The sequence below is a fragment of the Muscardinus avellanarius genome (genome assembly GCF_963383645.1).
Source record: "Muscardinus avellanarius genome assembly, chromosome: 8".
Lineage (NCBI taxonomy): Eukaryota > Metazoa > Chordata > Mammalia > Rodentia > Gliridae > Muscardinus > Muscardinus avellanarius.
This window is the reverse complement of record NC_137794.1, coordinates 38,355,262-38,376,729: the sequence shown is the minus strand read 5'-3', so window position 1 is coordinate 38,376,729 and position 21,468 is coordinate 38,355,262. Positions and strand designations below refer to the sequence as shown.

At 38.3% G+C, this 21,468-nt stretch overlaps 1 protein-coding gene across 1 annotated transcript; it reads right to left on the bottom strand.

Moving 5' to 3' along the window:
- Positions 1 to 19,966: 19,966 nt before the first annotated feature.
- Positions 19,967 to 20,449, bottom strand: LOC308265891 (large ribosomal subunit protein eL21; the record flags this gene model as incomplete). Its single annotated transcript, XM_080699852.1, has 1 exon — positions 19,967 to 20,449. The coding sequence occupies one exon, from the start codon at positions 20,447 to 20,449 to the stop codon at positions 19,967 to 19,969; it is 483 nt and encodes a 160-aa protein (XP_080555978.1).
- Positions 20,450 to 21,468: the final 1,019 nt, after the last annotated feature.

Sequence of the window (21,468 nt, the reverse complement as noted above, 5' to 3'; positions counted from 1 at the left end):
AGAATGGATAAAGGGGAGGAAGGAGAGAAAACAAAGAGGAGGTATTAGTAAATGAAATTGATCAAATTATGTCATGTACACATACAAATATGTTGCAATAGACCCTCAGCAACTATTATTTATAATTACTAAGTACCAATAAAAATTTAAAAACTATTCAGGTTTATACATTGTAGAAATGATATGATTATAGTTTACTAATAATGACCACTAAAGCAAATTCTTTATTTTTTTATTTTTTGAAATACTGTGGATGGAACCCAGAAGCATTCTGCCTCTGAGCTACACTCCCAGGCCTATTTTATTTTATGTATGTATGTATGTATGTATGTATTTATTTATTTATTTTTCGGTTCTGGGAATGGAACCTAATGCATTTTATTTCATTTCATTTTGAAACAGGGTCTCACTAAGTTGTGGAGGGCCTTGCTAAATTGCTGAGGCTGGCTGCAAACCTGCCATCCTTCTGTCTCAGCCTCCCAAGTACTGGGACTATCGGCGTGCACCACCATGTGTGGCTCATTCCTAATTTTAAGTGTGTGTGTGTGTGTGTGTGTGTGTGTGTGTGTGTGTGTGTGTGTGATATTGGAGATTGAACCCAGGGGCATTTTGCCCCTGAGCTACATCCCTAGTCCTATTTTTTTATTTTAATTTTTATTATTTATTTATTTATTTATTTTATTTGAAACAGGGTCTCTTAAGCCAATGAGGCTGGCTTCAAACCTGCACAATCATCCCAAGCACAGGGATTACAAGTGTGTGCCACCACACCTGGCTTTAACTTTTATTTTGAAACAGAATCTTGCTAGGTAGATTAAAGTCTCACTACTTGCTGAGGCTATCCTCAAACCTGTGATTTTCTAGTCTCAGCCTCCAAAGTACTGGGATTACAAGCGTGGACCACCATGCCTAGCTTCACTCCTAATTTTTAAATCAATTAGGAATCCAAGCATGGTGGTACATGCCTGTAATACTACTCCTTGGGAAGCCGAGACAGGAGGGTTATAGGCTTAAGGCCAACCTCAGCAACTCAGTGAGAATCTCTGCAAGATAGGGAGACACTGTTTGGAAATAAAAAGGGCTGGTAGTGAAGCTCAGAGGTAGAATGCCCCTGGGTTCAGTCAGGATGCCTTCTCTCTCCAAATCAATTAGAAAGTTTGTTAATTTTACACAGACTTCCAGGAAGATGGTGACGGAGAAAAGCAGCACTTACAAGTCCTGGTAACAATCGATCTCTATTACCACAAAACCAGCGCCTTTCAGAGCCAGAAAACACCATCAGCAAAGAAATAAAAACTGTAAATACAAGGGACAGAGAAAAAGAGGGCTGGATAAAAAAGACACCATAAAGAAACCAGCCCGCAGTGCTGTGGCCGCCGTGGCGCGGAGCGGCTAGAGCCGCGGCACGTAGCGGTATGGGCTACATCTTCCCTCGCAGCACCAGGCTCCAGAGAGGAGGGAGACTCAGAACGGAGCTCAAATCCAGAAAGGAGGTACGCCAGCCTCATGGCCTAGGACGCAGCAGTGAGTTCACCGGACAGCTCCAGACCAACGCACTCAACCAGCCACCAGGCGCCAGAGAGGAGGGGTGGACAGCGAGCCGAGGTGAGCAGTTGCTGAACAGCTGGGCAGCAGTCAGCAGTTACTTCAGTGCAGGGAACATCTAAAGCTCCCAAGGGCCGGGCTCAGCACAACTGGCAGGGACTCAGAGCGGAGCTCAAAACCAGACGAGAAATACGCCAGCCTCATGGCCGAGGATGTGGCAGTGGTGTTATAGTGCCAGCGGCGGCAGCCGAGAATTCACTGAGTCCACTACAGCTCCATCAGCACACTCAACAACCGTGAGCCAAATTGCAGCCCCTAGGGGAGAAATCCCAGTACTGCACTCCCAGGGACTTGCACAGATAGTCTCCCTGGGTTGGAGATTTTAGCAGTCCAACCCAGTGGGGGAGTGGTGGTGGCAGAGATATAACACCATAGTCACAACTCCCCGCTGGAGAACGCCCAACCTGGAACCCCCCACGATCTAAGCAGCCTCGATTGACTCCCTGTGTCTGAGACTTTGTGATACAACCCAGTAAAGGAGTAGTGGTGACTGAGATAGCACAGACTCGAGATCCAGAGCACCTTAAGTGAAGTCGTAGTGACCCAGGGAAGAACCCAGAGAAGGCACAAACTTCCAAAATCATGGGAAAGAGAAATAACAATGGAGCAGTGAATGCCCACAACCCCACAACATCAGAACCTGATAACACAGAAATCCAAAGATCTCTAGAAGATCAAATCAGGAAAATAACTTTAGAAATAATAGAGGACTTTCAAAAAGAATTCAGAGAGAGTCAAAAAGAGATAAAGGATGCAACCATTGAAATAAAGGCTTCAATTCAAAGTATAAACAACAGATTAGACCACATGGAGAATAGAATCTCACTTCTTGAAGATGATCACTCCATAATGAACACATAGTTTCTAATTTAGAAAAAAAAATCCGACAGCAGGAATCTGACATTGAAGAAATATGGGCCCATTTTAAGAGAGCTAACCTAATAATAATTGGAATAGAGGAGAGAAAAGAAGGTGAAACCAAAGGATCAATAATCTCTTCAAGGAAGTAATAGCAGATAATTTTCCAAACATAGAGCAAGAGGTCGATACACAGGTCCAGGAAACTTATAGGACTCCCTTTAGACAGGATCACAGAAGAGGATCCCTACGCCACATAATTGTCAAAATGACTAATGTGGAAGCCAAGCAGAGAATCTTAAAGGCAACAAAAGCAAAGGGCCAAGTGACATTCAGAGGCAAACCAATTAGAATCACTCCAGACTTCCCAAACCAAGTCATGAAAGGCAGAAGGGCGTAAAGTAACATATTCCAAACTCTGAAAGAAAACAACTTCTAGCCAAAAATTTCCTACCCAGCAAAACTATCTATCAAATTAGATGGGGAAATAAGAAGCTTCCATGACAAACAGAAACTGAAGGAATTTATGTCTTCAAAACCAGCGCTAGAGAAAATACTCAAGGAGATTAACTGCAAAGAGGAAATAGATAATACACACCAGAACCAAAGAAACAATATTTTCCATCCAGCAGACAACTAAGCAAAGAAGAATAAACAGTATCTCAAACAGAAATAAGATCTTAACATGTTGGGAATTAAAATTTTTCTCTCTATAATCACACTGAATGTAAACGGCCTCAACTCCCCAATAAAAACATAAAGTGGCAAAATGGATTAAAAGCCAGAATCCATCCGTCTGCTGCTTACAAGAAACACACCTTACAAGTAAAGATAGGAACAAACTCAAGGTAAAGGGCTGGAGCAAGGCAATCCATGCTAATGGTACTCGAAGACAAGCAGGAGTAGCAACTATGATATCAGACAAGTTAGACTTCAAACCAAACTTATTAGAAGAGACAAAGAAGGTCACATTTTACTGGTAAAATGAATAATCCAGCAAGAGGAAATAACAATAATCAACATCTATGCCCCAAATATAGGTACAGCTACTTTCATAAATCAAACTCTTTGTGACATGAAGTCACACATAAATCCCAACACAATAATACTGGGAGACTTCAACACATCTCTCACAATACTATACCGATCTTCCAGACAAAGGGTCAGTAAAGATGTCTCAGAACTAAAGAACACCATTAACCAAATGGACCCGTTAGCCACATATAGAATATTTCACCCAACTACAGCGGAGTTTACATTTTTCTCAGCTGCTCACAGATCCTTCTCCAAAATAGATCACATCCTGGGACACAAAATGAGCACTAGCAAATTTTAAAAATGTTACATACTTCCCTGTGTCATTTCAGACCATAATGGAATGAAACTAGAAATCAACTATAAGAAGACCCAGAGAAACAACATAAACATGTGGAGACTGAACACCACACTTCTGAATGAAGAATGGGTCATAGAAGATGTAAGAGGTGAAATCAAGAAATTTTTAGAAACAAATGAAAATAAAGATACAACATATCAAAATCTCTGGGACACTTTGAAGGCAGTATTAAGAGGAAAATTTATAGCACTGAGTTTTTTGAAGAAAAACAGAAAATCTTCAAATAAATAGCCTAACGACACACCTCAAAGCCCTTGAAAAGCAGGAACAACTGAACCCCAAAGCCAGCAGAACATGGGAAATTATTAAAATTAGAGCAGAAATGAACAAAATAGAGAATAAAAAAAATACAGAAAATCAAAATCAACGAAACCAAAAGCTGGTTTCTTGAAAAAATTAACAAGATTGATAAACCACTAGCCAACCTAACTTAAAAAAAGAAAGAATCAACCCAAATTATGAAGATAAGAGACAAAAAAGGGACATTACTACTGACAGTGTAGAAATCCAGAGGATTATCAGAAACTACTTTGAAAAACTATACTTCAACAAAATGGAAAATCTGGAGGAAATTGACAACTTCCTAGATAAATACAACCTTCCTAAACTGAGTCAAGGAGATATAGAAAACTTAAACCAACCAATAACAATCAAAGTGATTGAAACAGCAATAAAGAGCTCACCATCAAAGAAAAGCCCAGGACCAGCTGGTTTCCCAAGTGAATTCTATAAAACCTTTATAGAAGAGCTAACCCCAATACTACTCAAACTATTTCATGAAATAGATAAAACCAGGACTCTCCCAAATACATTCTATGAAGCCAACATCACACTAATACCCAAACCGAATAAAGACAGTTCAAGGAAGGAAAACTATAGGCCTATATCTCTGATGAACTTGGATGCAAAACTATTAAACAAAATACTAGCAACATGCATTCAAAACCACATCAAGAAAATCATTCACCATGACCAGGTAGGGTTCATCCCAGGAATGCAAGGCTGGTTCAATATACAAAAATCAATCCATGTAATTCATCATATAAACAGAATCAAAGACAAAAATCACATGATCATTTCAATAGACACTGAAAAGGCATTTGATAAAATTCAACATCCATTTATGATAAAAACATTGCAGAGAATTGGAATAGAAGAAACATATCTCAACATTATTAAGGCAATCTACAATAAGCCCACTGCCAACATCATATTAAATGGGGAAAAACTTCAAGAATTCCCCCTAAAAACTGGAATGAGACAAGGATGTTCATTATCACCACTTCTCTTCAATATAGTACTAGAGACTCTAGCCAGAGCAGTAAGTCAAGAAAAGGAAATCAAAGGAATACAAATAGGAAAAGAAGAACTCAAGCTTTCACTATTTGCAGATGACATAATACTATATTTAGAAAACCCAACAAACTCAACCAAAAGGCTTATAGAACTGATCAACAAATTCAGCAAAGTATCTGGGTATAAAATCAATCTTAAAAAAATCAGAAGCTTTCCTGTACACCAACCATAAATCCTTTTTCTGAAAAAGAAATTCAGAAAACACTTCCACTGAGGATCTCCCACAAAAAAATAAAATACCTAGGAATAAACTTGACCAAGGAGGTAAAAGATCTCTACAAAGAAAAATATAAAACACTGAAAAAAGAAATTGAAGATCTTAGAAGATGGAAGGACCTTTCATGTTCATGGATTGGCAAAATAAATATCATTAAAATGGCCATCCTCCCAAAAGTGATCTACAGATTTAATGCAATGCCCATTAAACTACCAAGGTCATTCCTCACAGACATAGAAAAATCAGTCCTTAAATTTATCTGGAATAACAAAAAGCCCAGAATAGCCAAGGTAGTTCTCAGCAACAAAAACCATGCAGGAGGAATCACAATACCTGACTTTAAACTATACTACAAAGCCATTGTAATAAAAACCGCATGGTACTGGCAAAAGAACAGATATATAGACCAGTGGAGCAGAATAGAAGACCCAGAAACAAGTCCACACACTTTCAGCCAATTGATTTTTGACAAAGGGGCCAAAAATATACACTGGAAAAAAGATAGCCTCTTCAACAAATGGTGTTGGCAAAACTGGTTAACCATATGCAGAAAATTGAAAATTAATCCCACTTTTTCACCCTGTACAAAAATCAACTCACGATGAATCAAGACTTGGAAATTAAACCAGAGACCTTGAAGGTCCTTGAGGAGAGCATAGGTCCAACACTGCAACACATAGGTACAGATAAACATTTCCTCAACAAGACCCCAAAGGCACAACAAATTAAAAGGAGAATCAATACATGGGATTGCATGAAACTGAAGAGCTTCCGTTCAGCAAAGGAAACTATCAAGAACCTCAACTGAGAGCCAACAGAATGGGAGACGATTTTTGCCACCTACACCACTGATAGAGGACTAATATCTAGAATATACAGAGAACTCAAGAAACTCAACACTAAGAAAACAAAGCATCTGATAACAAAATGGGCAAATGAACTAAACAGACACTTCACAAAAGAAGAAATTCAAATGGCCAATAAATGCATGAAAAAATGCTCAACATCACTGGCAATCAGAGAGATGCAAATCAAAACTACCCTGAGATTTCACCTAACTCCAACTAGAATGGCAATCATTCAAAACACAAACAACAACAGATGCTGGCGAGGATGTGGAGAAGTGGGAACTCTAAGACATTGTTGGTGGGATTGCAAATTAGTGCAATTACTTTGGAAAACAGTATGGAGAATCCTCAGAAGAATGGAAACAAATCTACCATTTGATCCAGCAATACTACTTCTGGGTATCTACCTAAAATATAGGAAGCCAAACTACTAAACCAATGCATGTGTATCTATGTTCATATCTGCACAATTCACCATAGCCAAACTATGGAACCAGCCAAGATGTCCATCAACAGATGAATGGATTACAAAACTGTGGGATATGTACACAATGGAATTTTACTCAGCCATCAAAAAAATTCAATTACATCATTTTCAGGGAAATGGATGCAACTGGAGGACATTATGCTAAGTGAGATTAGTCAGTCACAAAAAATAAGAAATCACATGCTTTCCCTAATATGTGAGAGTTAGGGAGAAATGGGTCATAGGAGGAACTCTTGAAAAAGGAAATCCTATAGAGGAGCAAACAAGACAACCTAAAGGAGGAGAAAGGAGGGGGGGGGGAGAGGAAAATCTCTAAAACACACAATGTACTTAAACATATCAAAGTCAATCACTAAGCCAAGCAAGGGAAGGAGGGACAGGGAAGGAATGGGGTGGGAATTGGGTAGGGGTTTAATCAGCAATGTGTACATGTTTGTACACACAAGTTTTTTACCCCAATATGATGTTTGAATATAATGCACCAATAAAAAAATTTTAAAGGAAAAAAAATAAAAAATAAATGAACCATATATGGAAAAAAATATTCAAAGGGTTGTGAATGTGGCTCAGATATAGAATGACTCTGGATTCAATCCCAAGTTTCACTAAGTAAATAAATATTACAGTAAAGTAGTAAAAAATGTTTTTACATGTACAGCCATCAAATTGAGCATAAACTTTTAATAATATTAAATAGAAATAGCCTTATTTATAAACATTAAAAATCTAAACCAAAAAGAATCCACAAAATTGGGAAGTTGAAGCATAATTAATATTTTTGAAAAAGTGTCACAAATTTAGTCCCTAGAAGCTGTAGTTTATTATTTTACTTCTATATTATATACTAGTCTTGTTTAGGATATTTTATCTATAAATCCGAATTTTATGAGTAATGAATATTGGTTTACACTGACCCTTTAAAAAACTTCATTATTTGGTTTAAAAAACATGTGTGTGTGTGTGTGTGTGTGTGTGTGTGTGTGTGTGTATGATTATGGATGTGTGTGTGTGATTCTAAGCCAGGTGCAGTGATACATGCCTATAATCCCAGTACTTGGGAAGCTATAAAAGATTGCAGTGTCTAGGTCAGCTCACAGTAACTTAGCATGATCCTGTTTCTGAATAAAAAAATAAAAAGGGCTGGAGATGTAGCTCAGAGGTAGAGCATCCTTGGGTTCAATCCCAGTACCGGGGAAAAAAAAAGATTCTGAATATGTTTAAGGTGGAAGATAATTAGCTCAAATATAACACATTTTTATTTTCAAGTGATTTGATCAGCTAATCCTATAAGTGGTAACACTATAATAAGTAGATTCATTCTTTTCAAGAATGATATATGAGACTTTGCCAAAATCTGCTTTTATTTTCATTGTTTGACTCCTTTTCAGAGTTCATAACAGAAGCTTTGTTTGGTCTTCGTGGACTATAGACACAATTGCATTTGAAACACAGTATTTTTCAGAGCTCGTTTTCTACACCATCCAGCTAGGATTAAGAGATAATGTGCCAGCAATGGTGTAAGTTCACATTCTTGGGTTTCAAGCAACACTTTAAGCTTCCTTTCCTCTTTGCTACTTTTCAAATAAGGAAATGCTTTTTAAAGAATTTGTTCTGTCTTGTATGAGCTGCTTTTTTCATGGAGCCACAGAGTTTTAGAATTGGATCCAGCCCAACATCGGCTCAATTCGAAAATTCATTACTTAGCATAAGTTAGTACCTCAATGGATGGTCTTCTAATCTTGGCTTAAAGTCCACTAGTGATAGGAAATTTATCTTCTAAAACCCCTGTTCCATTTATGTAGAGTAGAAAGCTCACTGGCCACAGAAACAGACAAGATGAATTATAATTCTAGTTCTAGCAACATGAGGGAAAGCAGTTATATACTTTCTCTGAATCTTATCTTCCTTGCCCTGTCTGGCATATAAATGCTCAAAAAAAAAAAAAAAAAAGCTGATGACAGACTGTACGAAGATAAAACTAGTTAATATAAAATATGCTCAATGTTTTGGTTAAGCCCCAAACTATCTCCCTATATATTATTTAATTTGGCAACTATTTATAGACGAACCATTCATAGTACTGCATATAACATAGTACTGTATATAACTGGGAACAAAATAGAAGTGAATTTAACTTTCAGAAAAACTATATTCTAATGAGAAGAAACAGACCATTAAACAATAAATGAATGAAGTCTACAAAAAATCAATGATACCTGTTATACATAAAATTAAAACAGGGTTATGTTCTAGTACAGGATACCTACTTCAGACATGATGTTGCTGAAATTTGAATGATAGTTCTAGCCCTCAGTCTCTGTGATCTCTGAAGTAGCCTATAAAGAAAGCTTTCAAATTGTCAAAGGCATTTATCATGTCTTCCTTTAGTTTTTTCTTCTTCTAGTGAATATCACTAGTCCTTTCAACTATTTCTTATATAACATGACTGGGGGTGTAGCTCGGAGGTAGAATGTCCCTGGGTTCTATCTCCAGTACCACAAAAAGGAAAAAAAATCAACTGGGAAGACTCCCATTTTATCAGTGCTGGTTTTAAACATATCCTTAGATTAAAAACAATACCCCAGATGTAGCTCTAACCCTGTGAAATAGTGGCATACAGTGAAAAAGCATCTTGTCTGTTTGGATTCTCTGATTCACTAGTGGTCCGTAAACTCAAGTCACCTCTTTTGGTAATCCAGTTGGAGACCATAGCCCAATACTGACTAAGTTGTCATCAAATAAAAGTACCCAGTCTTTCCCACAGAAACTCTTATTTAAGTGAGCATATGCACATTTGCTTCTGAAACAGGACCTTTCTTTCTCTCTCTCTCCCTCTCTTCTAAAGTTTACCAGCAACAAAGGCCAACATACGTTACCATCTCTCCCTCTCCACCTCCCCTCTCGGCAGTACCGGAGATGGAACCCAGGAGCATTCTACCTCCGAGCTATACCCCCAGCCCCATTTTTTATTCTTTATTTTGAAACAGAATCTCAGTGAGTTGCAAAGGACCCAAGTAGCCGAGGCTGTCCATGAACCACAATCCTCCTGTCTCAGCCTCCCAAATGCTGGGTTTACAAGCGTACTCCACCATGCCCGGCTCTTTTTCTTTCTTTCTTTCTTTCTTTCTTTCTTTCTTTCTTTCTTTCTTTCTTTCTTTCTTTCTTTTCTCTTTCTTTTTCTTTTTCTTTCTTTTTCCTTTTTCTTTTTTGTAGTAGGGAATGAACCCAGGGATATTCTACCTCTGAGCTACACCTCCAGCTCTTTTCATGTTCTATTTTGAAAGAGGGTGTTGGTAGGTTGCTGAGTCTTGCTACATTGCTGAGACTGTTCTTTTCAACCTCCCAAGTACTGGGATTACAGGTGTGTGCCACCATGCCGGGCTTAAATTTACTTTTATTATGATTTATCTTGTTAGTTTCAATTTGCCTGTGGAAGAATTTTGAGCTTAATTCTTTACTATAGCAGCTATTTGATCAACCTCCATGTCATTAATAATTTTAGGTAATAGATTGCTAGGACTATGAAGTGTACATTTCAGCAAATAAAAAAATATTTCAGTCAGGTGCAGTAGTGCATTCTTGTAATCCCAGTATTTGGAAGGCTGAAATTGGAGGGTGACAGGTTCGAGAAAGCCTCAGCAACTTAGTGAGGCCCTCTGTCGCGATCCTCCAGTCTCAGCCTCCCGAATGCTGGGATTACAAGCATGTGCCACCACGCCCAGTAAGACTCAGTTTTAAAATTAATAAAAAAAAAAAGAAAAAGAAAAAGAAAATTGGGCTGGGGGTATAGCTTGGAGGAGGTAGAATGTCCCTGGGTTCCATCTCCAGTAACACACACACACACACACACACACACACACACACACACACACACATTCAAAGCCAGGCCTGGTGGCACGCACTTGTAATCCCTGCACTTGGGAGGCAGAAACAGGAGGATCGCACAGGTTTGAAGCCAGCCTCACAGGCTTAAGAGGCCCTGTTTCCAAATAAAAATATAAAATAGGTCTGGGAGTGTAGCCCGGGTTTCCAGGAACCCGAGTACCACCAAACAAACAAACAAACAAAACAAACTAAAAACCAAAAAACAAACAACAAAGCCTTAATAAAGTATTCAAGAAATAAGGGGCATAGTTTAGTAATAGAATGCTTGCCTAGCATGCTAGAGGCCTCAGATTTTATTCTAAACACCACATACCCACACAACAACCCAAACAAACAATATATATAAATTATAATTATATAATTTATTATACAAATATATAGAGAGAAGCCATGCTACTGCCAGGTGCGGTAAAGCATACCTGTAAACCCAGCATCTTAGGAGGTTGAGGCAAAAGAGTAGTTTGAGGCCAGCCTGGGCAAGTTAGAAAGACCCTCTCTCAAAATAAAATTTAAAAATGACTGGGGATGTAGCTCAGTGACAGAGCATTTGTCCAGCATGTGTAAAGCCTGGGTTTAATATCTAGTACTATCAAAAAATAAAAATAGCTGGGTGTGGTGGCGCACGTTTGTAATCCCCGCGCTTGGGAGGCAGAGACAGGAGGATCGTGCAGGTTTGAAGTCAGCTGCGCTGGCTTAAGAGGCCCTGTTTCCAAATTTTAAAAAATATAAAATAGGTCTGAGAGTGTAGCCCGGAGGTAGAAGAAACCCAGGAAACCCAGTACTACTACTACTACTACTACTACTACTACTACTACTACTAATAATAATAATAATAATAATAATAGAAGGGAAGAAAAGTCATGGTATTATAATGGTTCTTCCCAGGCCGGCGTGGTGGCGGACGCTTGTAATCTCAGTGCATGGGAGGCTGAGACAGGAGGATCGCACAGGTTTGAAACCAGCCTCAGCTACTTAGTGAGGTTCGTCAGCAATTTAGTGAGACCTTGTTTGCAAATAAAGCATAAAATAGGTCTGGGAGTATAGCCCAGAGGTAGAAAAGTCCCTGGGTTCCATCCCCAGTTCTACAAAAATAAATAAATACATAAATAATAAATAAATATAATGGTTCTTCCCCACCACCACCATCTGTGTTTTCTAATTTTTCTGTATTAAGTGTGAAATAGTAAAGACAATGCTAGAGCCCCATGTTACTCTATTAGGAACTTCCTTCCAGACCAAATCAGAACTGTTAATTTATTATTATGGCTGTTAATTTAAATCCAATTTTACCTGGAGAAAAGTAACATGTTAGTAATAATATATCATGGTAGCAACATAATGCTCCAAAAGGATTTAGACCTTTGATTCTATGTCCTCTTATCTGTTATATTCTAAAAAAAAAAAAGACATTGGTAGAATTTTTCTTTCACTCTACTTAAGTTTAAAAGTGCTTTTTGCCCAAGAACTCTTATAAATAATGATTAACTGTTTCAATCAGTGATGCATAAAAATGTTCTTTTCTGCTACAGTGAATGTTTAAGAATCTAAATAAAAGTGTTTAGAATGAAAAGTTACAATCTTGGCCTAAAATGAATACTCAGAGGACCAAGAACACATTTTTGAGTGTGGGAAAGCATTCACCTTTGAGAAAAATTCAGAACAACAACAATAATAGAATAAATTTTGCTGGGTGTGGGTGGGCAGAGAATTGACCCTTATTCAGAGGAAAAAGATTGCATGACATAATTCTCAGTACAATATACATAAATATATTGACCTTGAGAAGTTCTCTTCTATTTTAATGTTTATCTATCCTTTTATTTCCCTGGAGATCTGATATTAGAATCTGATGTGAGAATGTGTGTGTGTGTGTGTGTGTGTGTGTGTGTGTGTGTGTGTGTGTGTAAAATTTAGTTTAAACCTAATCTATATCTTCTTTTCTAAAGTTTGCCAACAACAAAGGCCAACACAGGTTACATCTTTAGAGTTCTTTCCTCCCCATTTCCAGCTCTCTGCTGCTGGCCTCAGGGTAAAAAATGAGCTGGAACAGAACAGGTAGAGCTGTTGAGGTCAGGAAAAAGGGAGAGGGCTGAGATAAAGTATGATTCTTGGTTGATAAAACACTCCTGAGTTTTCCTTTGAGAGAACAGATATGGTCTTGATGAAGACATTTCTTATATTGGATCTTATCTCACATCAATAACAATCATTGATTTCAATGGAGACCTAAGAAAGTAAGATGTCAGTTAGCTTGTATCTTACTGCTTAAGATAAAAGTTAGAGTGTTCTGGAGCGTGCACTATCTCCAAATAGTTAGCTTATCTCTACCAGTGCACATCAACAAACATTAATTGAATTTCTAGTTTGCCCCAGCACTAGAGATTCAAAGATTAACCCAAAAAAGTAGGTCTTGTCTTTTTCTTTTTCTTTTTCTCTTTCTCCCTCCCTCTCTCTCTCTCTCTCTCTCTCCTCTCTCTCTCTCTCTCTCTCTCTCTCTCTCTCTCTCTCTCTCTCTCTCTCTCCCTCTCTCTCCCCCTCCCTCCCTCCCTCTGTGTTTGTGTTTTATTGGAGATTAAACCCAAGGTCATTCTACCATTGACCCATACCCCTAATCCTATTTTACTTTATACTTTGAAACAGGGTCTTACTAAATTGCTAAGGCTGGCCTCAAACCTGTGATCCACCTGTCTGTCTCAGCCTCCCTAGTATTGAAATTGCAGGCATTCACATAGCTTTTAAAAAGTTTACATTCAAGTAAGAAAGACAGAGATGCAACCTGAAAGAAGGCTCAGTAATAATAAGCCCATCCATCTTACTGTGTGATCAGAGAGGGGCAACCCCTAACTCAGTCCAGAGTGATTTCTAGAGGAACACAGACCCTCTAATCCCAGCTAACAAAAATCTCAGCACAGCAGGTTTATGTTTGCCCTTTCCCAGCATTGAGTGGTGTGTCTAACTCATATGAGCTGCTTAATAAATATTTACTGGATTGAGCACCATGTACTTTGCTCAAGTTAAAAGATTTTATGCAATATCAGAAAGGATGGTTTAAAATAAACTGTATAGTCCCATTAAAGCTTCAAAGATTTCAGTATATCCTAATTTTCCCCACAGTAGTAATAACACTTGATACTGTACACATTGTTATGTTAATTTTTACCACCTCCCTCTCCCAGGCATGTGAGCTCCTTGAGAATGGGACTTATATTTTCATTGCCTAGAATGTAGTTGGCGTTTAGTAGAAACTCAACAAATACTTGTTGAATGAATGTGGAATCCAACATTAGTGATGTCGATGAAATGGATAATTTAAAGGTAAATTCAATAATTTTTTTCTTTACTTGTTATTCTTTTGCCTCATGAAGCAAATTTATGAACTCTGTATGAGAATTCAATGCCAAGTTCTTGTTGCCTAGGGCAACTGTTCTTGCTTTTTTGGCATAAAAACTATTATTTTCGTATATAGAAAAATGCACATGTACAACAAATTTTGATATTAAACACATATACAAAAATAATCTAGTTGAGATATCTTGACAGTGGAAAAGGGGTAATTTTTTAAAAGAATTAAGTAGGCTTTTTTGGTGTGAGTTTTTTTTGGGGGGTAAGCAATGTTAATATCCATCTTTAAGCACCCTTTGCCTTAACTTATTTATAAAATGAGAACAAATAAATGATACATTTGTCAAAAAACCATATGATATTCTCTAGTTCACACTGAAACATAAGTTGAAAAAATATATATTATTTGATTTTTTTCCCCTCTGATTCCCCTTAATTTTGTTTAGCAAAAAAAAAAAAAATGTTTTGGGAGAGTTCAGATAAATCATTAACAAATGAAAACCAGGCAATTATTTTAAACCTTAAACATTTCAAAAATATTTTAAATTTCTGAATATAAACATAGACCATGTTTTATTAAAATAAACCCCACTAACCTTTGTAAGTTATTATCTGAGGGTACTGAGGTCTGCAAAAGCTCTATATTGATAAACAATTTTCTCTATCAGGCAGAGTAAGCCTCTAAAATGGCTACTAAAGATCCCTGCCTCCTGGTGTTCACACATTTCATTCTGTCTTCTGTCTTGAATGTGAACAAAGCATAGTGACTGGCTTCTGATGTGGCAAAAAAGTGATGGGCTATCACTTCTGAAATAGGTTATAAGAGTCTGTGACTTTCATTTTGCTTGTTTCTTTCTCTCTGCCCTAAGGAGAGGTCTACATGGCCAGGCAACTGAGTCTTCCCAACATCCACAGTGAGTAAGCTTGGAATTGGATCATCCCCAAGCAAAGCCTGGAGGGCAGCCCTGGCTACCACCTTGATGGCAGCAAGTTACCCAGCAAAGCCTCCTCTGGATTCCTGACTCACTAAAAAAGCTTATGGTCCCAGGGTGATTCAGTGGTAGAGCTTTTTTTCTTTCCCCCTAACATTATGGGGGATTGAACCCAAGGGCATTCTACCTCTGAGCTACACCCTATTTTATTTTTAGTCTCAATAAGTTACTGAGGGCCTTGTTAAATTTCTGAGACTGACTTGAACCTGCAACCCTATCTCAGTTACTAGGATTACAGGCATGTGCCACCATGCCTGGCTAGGATATTTAGCATGTAATACTCCTATGTTCAATTCTCAGCACCCCCCCCCCGAAAAAAAATCACAAACAAACAGGTAACTAACTGACACAATAAGAACTACCTACCTTATCTACTGTCAGGAAAATTCTATAATAAATGTAGCTAAAACAGTATTTAGGGTAGATGTCAACAGAACAGTGGTAAAAGTAGCATATTTTCTGCAAAACCATCCTGACTATAATTTAGTTGACTCAATAAAATATATACGTCGTTTTTTGGTTTCCCAGCAATACTTCTTCTTTCTAGTATTCCACTTCTGCTGCATTTTAGAAAGTTGAATGTGGAAAAGTACTAGCAATGACTTATTAGAACTGGTTAAATTAGAACTCATTATGTTACTTATTAGAACTCATTAAATTACTATGAGGAAAAAAGTTATCTGAAAAGAAAAAATCTTACAATTGTGATTATAAAAAGGTGCATTTATAGCCAGGTGTGGTGGCACATGCTTGTAATCCCAGTGCTTGGGAGGCTGAGACAGGAGGATTGCATAGGTTCGAAGCCAGCCTCAACTACTTAGTGAGGCTCTCAGCAACTTAGTGATATCCTGTTTCCAAATAAAGTATCAAATAGGTCTGGAGTATAGCCTGGAGGTAGAAAAGCCCCTGGGTTTCCCCAGTACCACCATCACCAAAAAAAAAAAAAAAAGGTGCATTTATATTCACTGTGATTATTAGTGGTTTTGAAATAACTGGCATGTGATAGAATATTTGCTTATTTATTTCTGTGTGTGTGTGTGTGTGTGTGTGTGTGTGTGTGTGTGTGTGTGTGTGTGCTGAAGACTGAATTCAGGGTCCCCTAGGCAAGATTTTCTTTCTGTAAAAATATTAAAGATTATAAAGCCTGGCATAGCCGGGTGTGGTGGCACATGCTTGTAATCCCAGCATTTGAGAGACTGAGATGGGAGGATCGTGGGTTCGGGTTTGCAGTCTCAGCTACATAGTGAGGCCCTCTGCAACTTAGTGAGACCTTGTTTCAAAATAAAGAATTTAAAAAAATAGAGCTGGGGTATAGAATGCCCCTGAGTTCCATCCTTAGTTCCAGAAAAAAAAAAAAAAGATTGGCATAAGTAGAAAACAAAAGGAACTGAAATGCAAGTCAATCATATTGCTGGCAGAAGAAATTACTCTCCAATGCTCCAATGTGTTAGATATGGGCTTAAAAGTAGCAAATTCTGGCCGGGCGTGGTGGCGCACGCTTGTAATCCCCGCGGTCGGGAGACAGACAGGAGGATCGCGCAGGTTCGAAGCCAGCCGCGCTGGCTTAGGAGACCTGTTTCCAAATTTAAAAATATATAAAAATAGGTCTGGGAGTGTAGCCCGGAGAAGGGTTTCCAGAAACTTCCAGTAACACACACACACACACACACACACACACACACACACACACACATGTAGCAAATTCTGGAAAAATTGTAATACATTTTCTTCATTGAGGCATGGGTGGGGGCTGGGAGCAGGGTTTATGAAAAAGCAGGCTCTTTAGGCATAAGAATTAACACTATTTTGCCTCTCTGTCTACTGCTCTTTAACACAAGTTTCAGTCTATTTTGGAAATTTCAAATGATTAAATGAATCTGTTCTAACACTACTATATAGCTCCATATGACTTTATTTTTATAACCCTTTACTTTTTTCTGTGTGCAGGCTTACTTCTGAAGATAACATACATGTCGAAGGAAGAAGATATGATTAAAAAATTATCTTTGCCTCATGATATAGACTTAGTTTTTCTTCAACAGATAACTATAAGAAGGAAAAATTTGTCAGAAAAACGACACCAATGTCCAGGTGACTTGGTATTTGTATTAAGTAACACACATACACACACACATATATGTACAATTATATATCAGTTTCCCTGTTGACAGAGCAAAAAAAATCCAAATAGAAATGAAAGTCTATGGGATATGACCTGTAAAATTTAAGCTGTTAACTTGATTTCAAGACCTTGAGAGCTTTTTTGGTAACTTCTTTCAGTGCAGTGATATTTACAGTTTTGCTCTAACTCTGCCTGTGTTCTGGAAACTTCCTTTCCTTTCTGCTCAGCTTGGACTTTGATTTCATACTCCTTGTTTTTTTTTTGTTTGTTTGTTTGTTTGTTTTTGTTTTTTTCTCTGCCTTGCACTAAGTGTAGCTTATGAATAAAAGTAAGGGATGAAGAAAGAGTGTATGGGGATTCCTCAGTGTCCCTTTGTTCAATTCTGGCTTACCTGATAAAATTAATTCCTGCCTTGCCCTTATTCTCTACCATACTAAGGCCATGATGAAGACAAAATAGTCTCAGGTATCCCCACAGCTCAATTTAAGAGCAAAGGAGAGGAAAATGTACCCAGTGCCTCCATTTCTGTTCCTTGAGCCCTGGAAGACAGACCGTGGGGTAGAGTGATGGGAGTGAGCTAAATCCCAGGCAAGTAATTACTACTTTACTCCAGTTTGTTTGCAAAGGGGTCTGGTAAGGAAAAATCATCTCCAAACCTAAATATGAACAGTCTGAGCCGGGCGTGGTGGCACACGCTTGTAATCCCAGTGCTTGGGAGGCGGAGACAAGATGGTCGCACAGGTTCAAAGCCAGCCTCAGCTACTGAGTGAGATTTTCAGCAATTTAGCGACACCCTGTTTCCAAATAAAAATATAAAATAGGCTGGGAGTATAGCCCCGAGTTAGAAAAGTCCAGCCCCAGTACCACATACACACAAAAAAAGGTCTGAAAGTAAGCAAATACATGTAAATATACTTGTATCAGTAAAGTTTCAATACATTTTCAAAGTCTTGAATGACTAAATAGATCTGTGTAGAAAATAAGTATCCAAGGCTTCATTTATTTTCAAAGCCACAAAGAAACTTAATAACGTTCCTTCCAACTCTTTGTCTTTTTTAAATCTTCTTGCCCAAAGACTTCGCAATTTTCCTTAAAAATTGGACCATGTTTTTAGGAGAATGGTTTGGTCCTCCTGTTTTCACTGAGGCAAAATTAGCTTTAACACTCCAAACGTCTACTGTGGCCTATGTGCTCTCACTCAGGCCTCCTCATCTGTCATGAATGATTCTTCTGTATAACTCTGGTGCACAGTCTTTTGTGCACACGGTTTTTCTCACCCACAGAGCAGAAGGTCTGGAGCTCTGCCATTCCATTGGGAGCTTCTGCACAGAGCTAGATTTGAAATGCCAAGTTCTGGAAACACTGAAGAATGATAGCTAGGGCTTAATACTGACTTACTTGTATTTCTGGCGGGTCACTGATGCCAGCCATGAGATATAGCTCATGGGATCAGAGTGTTCTGAGTTGACTTCCAAAACAAAGAGTATTGTGTTTTTTCAAATTATTCAAATTAAATAAGGCAACTTGATTAATCTCTTTTGTGTATGTTATACTTTTGTTATTTTTATTCTATCTACTTGAAGTAGGAAGGCAAATTATTTAATATGGTATTAGAAATGAATGCCTATTTATTTATTTATTTATTTGTGGTACTAGGGATTAAACCCAGGGGCATTCTACCTCCAAACTACACCTCCAGCCCTATATTTTATTCTTGATTTTGAAACAGGGTCTCACTAAGTTGCAGAGGGCCTCACTAAGAAGCTTAGGCTGGCCAAAACCCTGTGATCCTCCTCTCTTGACCTCCCAAGTACTGGGATTATAAGTGTGCACCACCATCCCAGCCTAATGTTAGTTTTTTTTTTTTTTCCTTTGCGGGTCTGGGGATGGAACCCAGGGGCATTTGACCTTTGAGCTACGCCCCCTGCCCTATTTTTTTTTTTTTTGTTTCAAGGATAGAGATGTTTATTTAAAATGGGATAAAATGCACACAGATGAGTTAAATGAGAAGCCAGTTTCCATTTCAGCTAAACCCAATAACACTACCCATGCTGTTTTTCCCTCTCAAAATTCATGTTGAAACCCAATCCTCATAAGAGGTAGGGCCTTAAGAGAAGCCTTGGAAGAGGACCTGGGCCCTACACCTTAGTGAATACTAGCACCCTTTAGAATTGAGCTGAAGCAACAAGACTATTCCTACCTAGTTGCCCCCATCCTCTTTGGGGAGATGAGGATACAGCAACACATCTCTTTAGCAGTGGGAACCAGGCCTCAGATACCAAACATGCTAGCATCTTGACCCTGGGCTCCCCAGCCTCCAAAGCTATGAAAGACAAGCTATTATGTACAAACTACTGAGTTCTATAGTAGCATATTATAGGACAAAGACAAATGTTTTTACATATTTGTTTTCTGAGCCCTGCTCCATTAATGGTTAAAATAATTCAGAACTAGTAACTAACTAGTTAAAAAACAGGATGCTATTAAGTAGTAGGCTTCACAGGCAAATTCCGGATCCTTAAAATCTATTTACAATATAGTTGAGCAACTGATTTTTCTTGAACTTATATAACAGACTACCTTCCACATATTTTTGTACTTATTTTCCCCATGGTGACTTAGACAATCTTCAAACCAGTATAAATATTTCATAAATAATATTTGGCCATTTTCTAACCTATTGAGTACACTTGATGCACAATAAGCTAATCAGTAATAATACTACTAAATGTAAATAGTAAAGACATGACACACTTAAAAAGTCTTGCTTAACTATTTTAGAGGATAAGACACCACGCTTCTACTCATTAACGCCATTTTTACAGCCCAGGGGACTTTATTTATTGTTTGTACACCTATTATGCCATGAATTCATAGGGAATAGGTTCCAGCAGCTCAGGCTCCTTTCCATTGGTTCTCACAAAGTGTGCTTCTCTGGGTGGAGCAGGCTGGCGCTTCAGCTGAACCCACGTGCCTTTCTCTTTGGCTTCCTTCTTCTTCTGATCATTTTCTTTCACCCGCTTCAGGAAGCTGTCTCGACTCTTAGAGTGCTTAATATGCTCAATACGCACGTTAATTCTCTTAGCAAGAATCTTGCCCTTGACTTTCTTGTTTACCACAATGCCAACAGCATGCTGGGTAACATTATAGACTCTTCCAGTTTTGCCATGGTAACATTTGTGAGGCATTCCTTTTTGAACAGTACCCATTCCCTTAATGTCTATAATATCACCTTTCTTGTAGATTCGCATATATGTGGCCAGAGGAACAACACCATGTTTTCTAAAAGGCCTAGAGAACATATAACGGGTTCCTCTCCTCTTCCCTTTTGTGTTCGTCATTTTGGCGAATTACTGGAAGATGGCGGCGAAAGCCTATTTTTTTATACTTTATTTTGAAACAGGGTCTTACTGAGTTGCAGAGGGCCTCACTAAGTAGCTGAGGCTATCCACAAACTGTGATCCTCCTGTCTCAGCCTCCCGAATGCTGGTATTACAAGCATGTGCCACCACGCCTAGCTTCTAATGCCAATTTATTTATTTATTTATTTATTTATTTATTTATTTATTTATTTATTTATTTATTTTAGTAGTACTGGGGTTCCTGGAAGCCCTTCTACATCCAGGCTACACTCCCAGACTTATTTTTATACTTTTAAATTTGGAAACAGGGTCTCTGAAGCCAGCACACGGGCCTGCCTCTGAACCAGCACGATCCTCCTGTCTCTGCCTCCCAAGTGCGGGGATTACAAGCGTGCACCACCACGCCTGGCTATGCAAAGTTTTTTAATCTGGTTATTTCAAAGTAAGGAAAGCAGGGTAGACCTGCAGAGGTGTTTGGCAGAGCAAGGTATTATGAAACTTATCCTCCCATCTCAGAGTTGCATTATGTGGTTGGGTTCAGCGCCTACTGGTAAGCAGTCAGAGGTTTGAAGATATCCGTACTGCAGGGGACTAATCCTGATCTCAAATTATCTTGGAAACAAAAGGAAAAAAAATGTAATCTCTAAGCTTTCCTAGAATATTTTTAGGGGGGTCTATTTTGTTGAGGCCGATTCAAATCCTCGGGCTTAAGTGGTTCTAGTGACTTAGTCTTCTAAGGACCTGGGACTAGATGTAGACCAAGCCCAGTATTCTAAAGAGATTTAGAATACTGTTTTGAGGGCACGTGCACTGCCCTGGGTTTGAACCCCAGTCCAAAAAGACAAAAAAAAAAAAAAAAAAAAGCTAGAATATTGTTTTGATTATATTTTCCTCCTCCATATATTCCAAAAATTAAAAGGTATTCTTTTCCTGAATGCCCCTGGGTTCCATCCCCTGACCCGCAAAAAAAAAAAAAAAGGTGTTCTTTTCCTGAATAT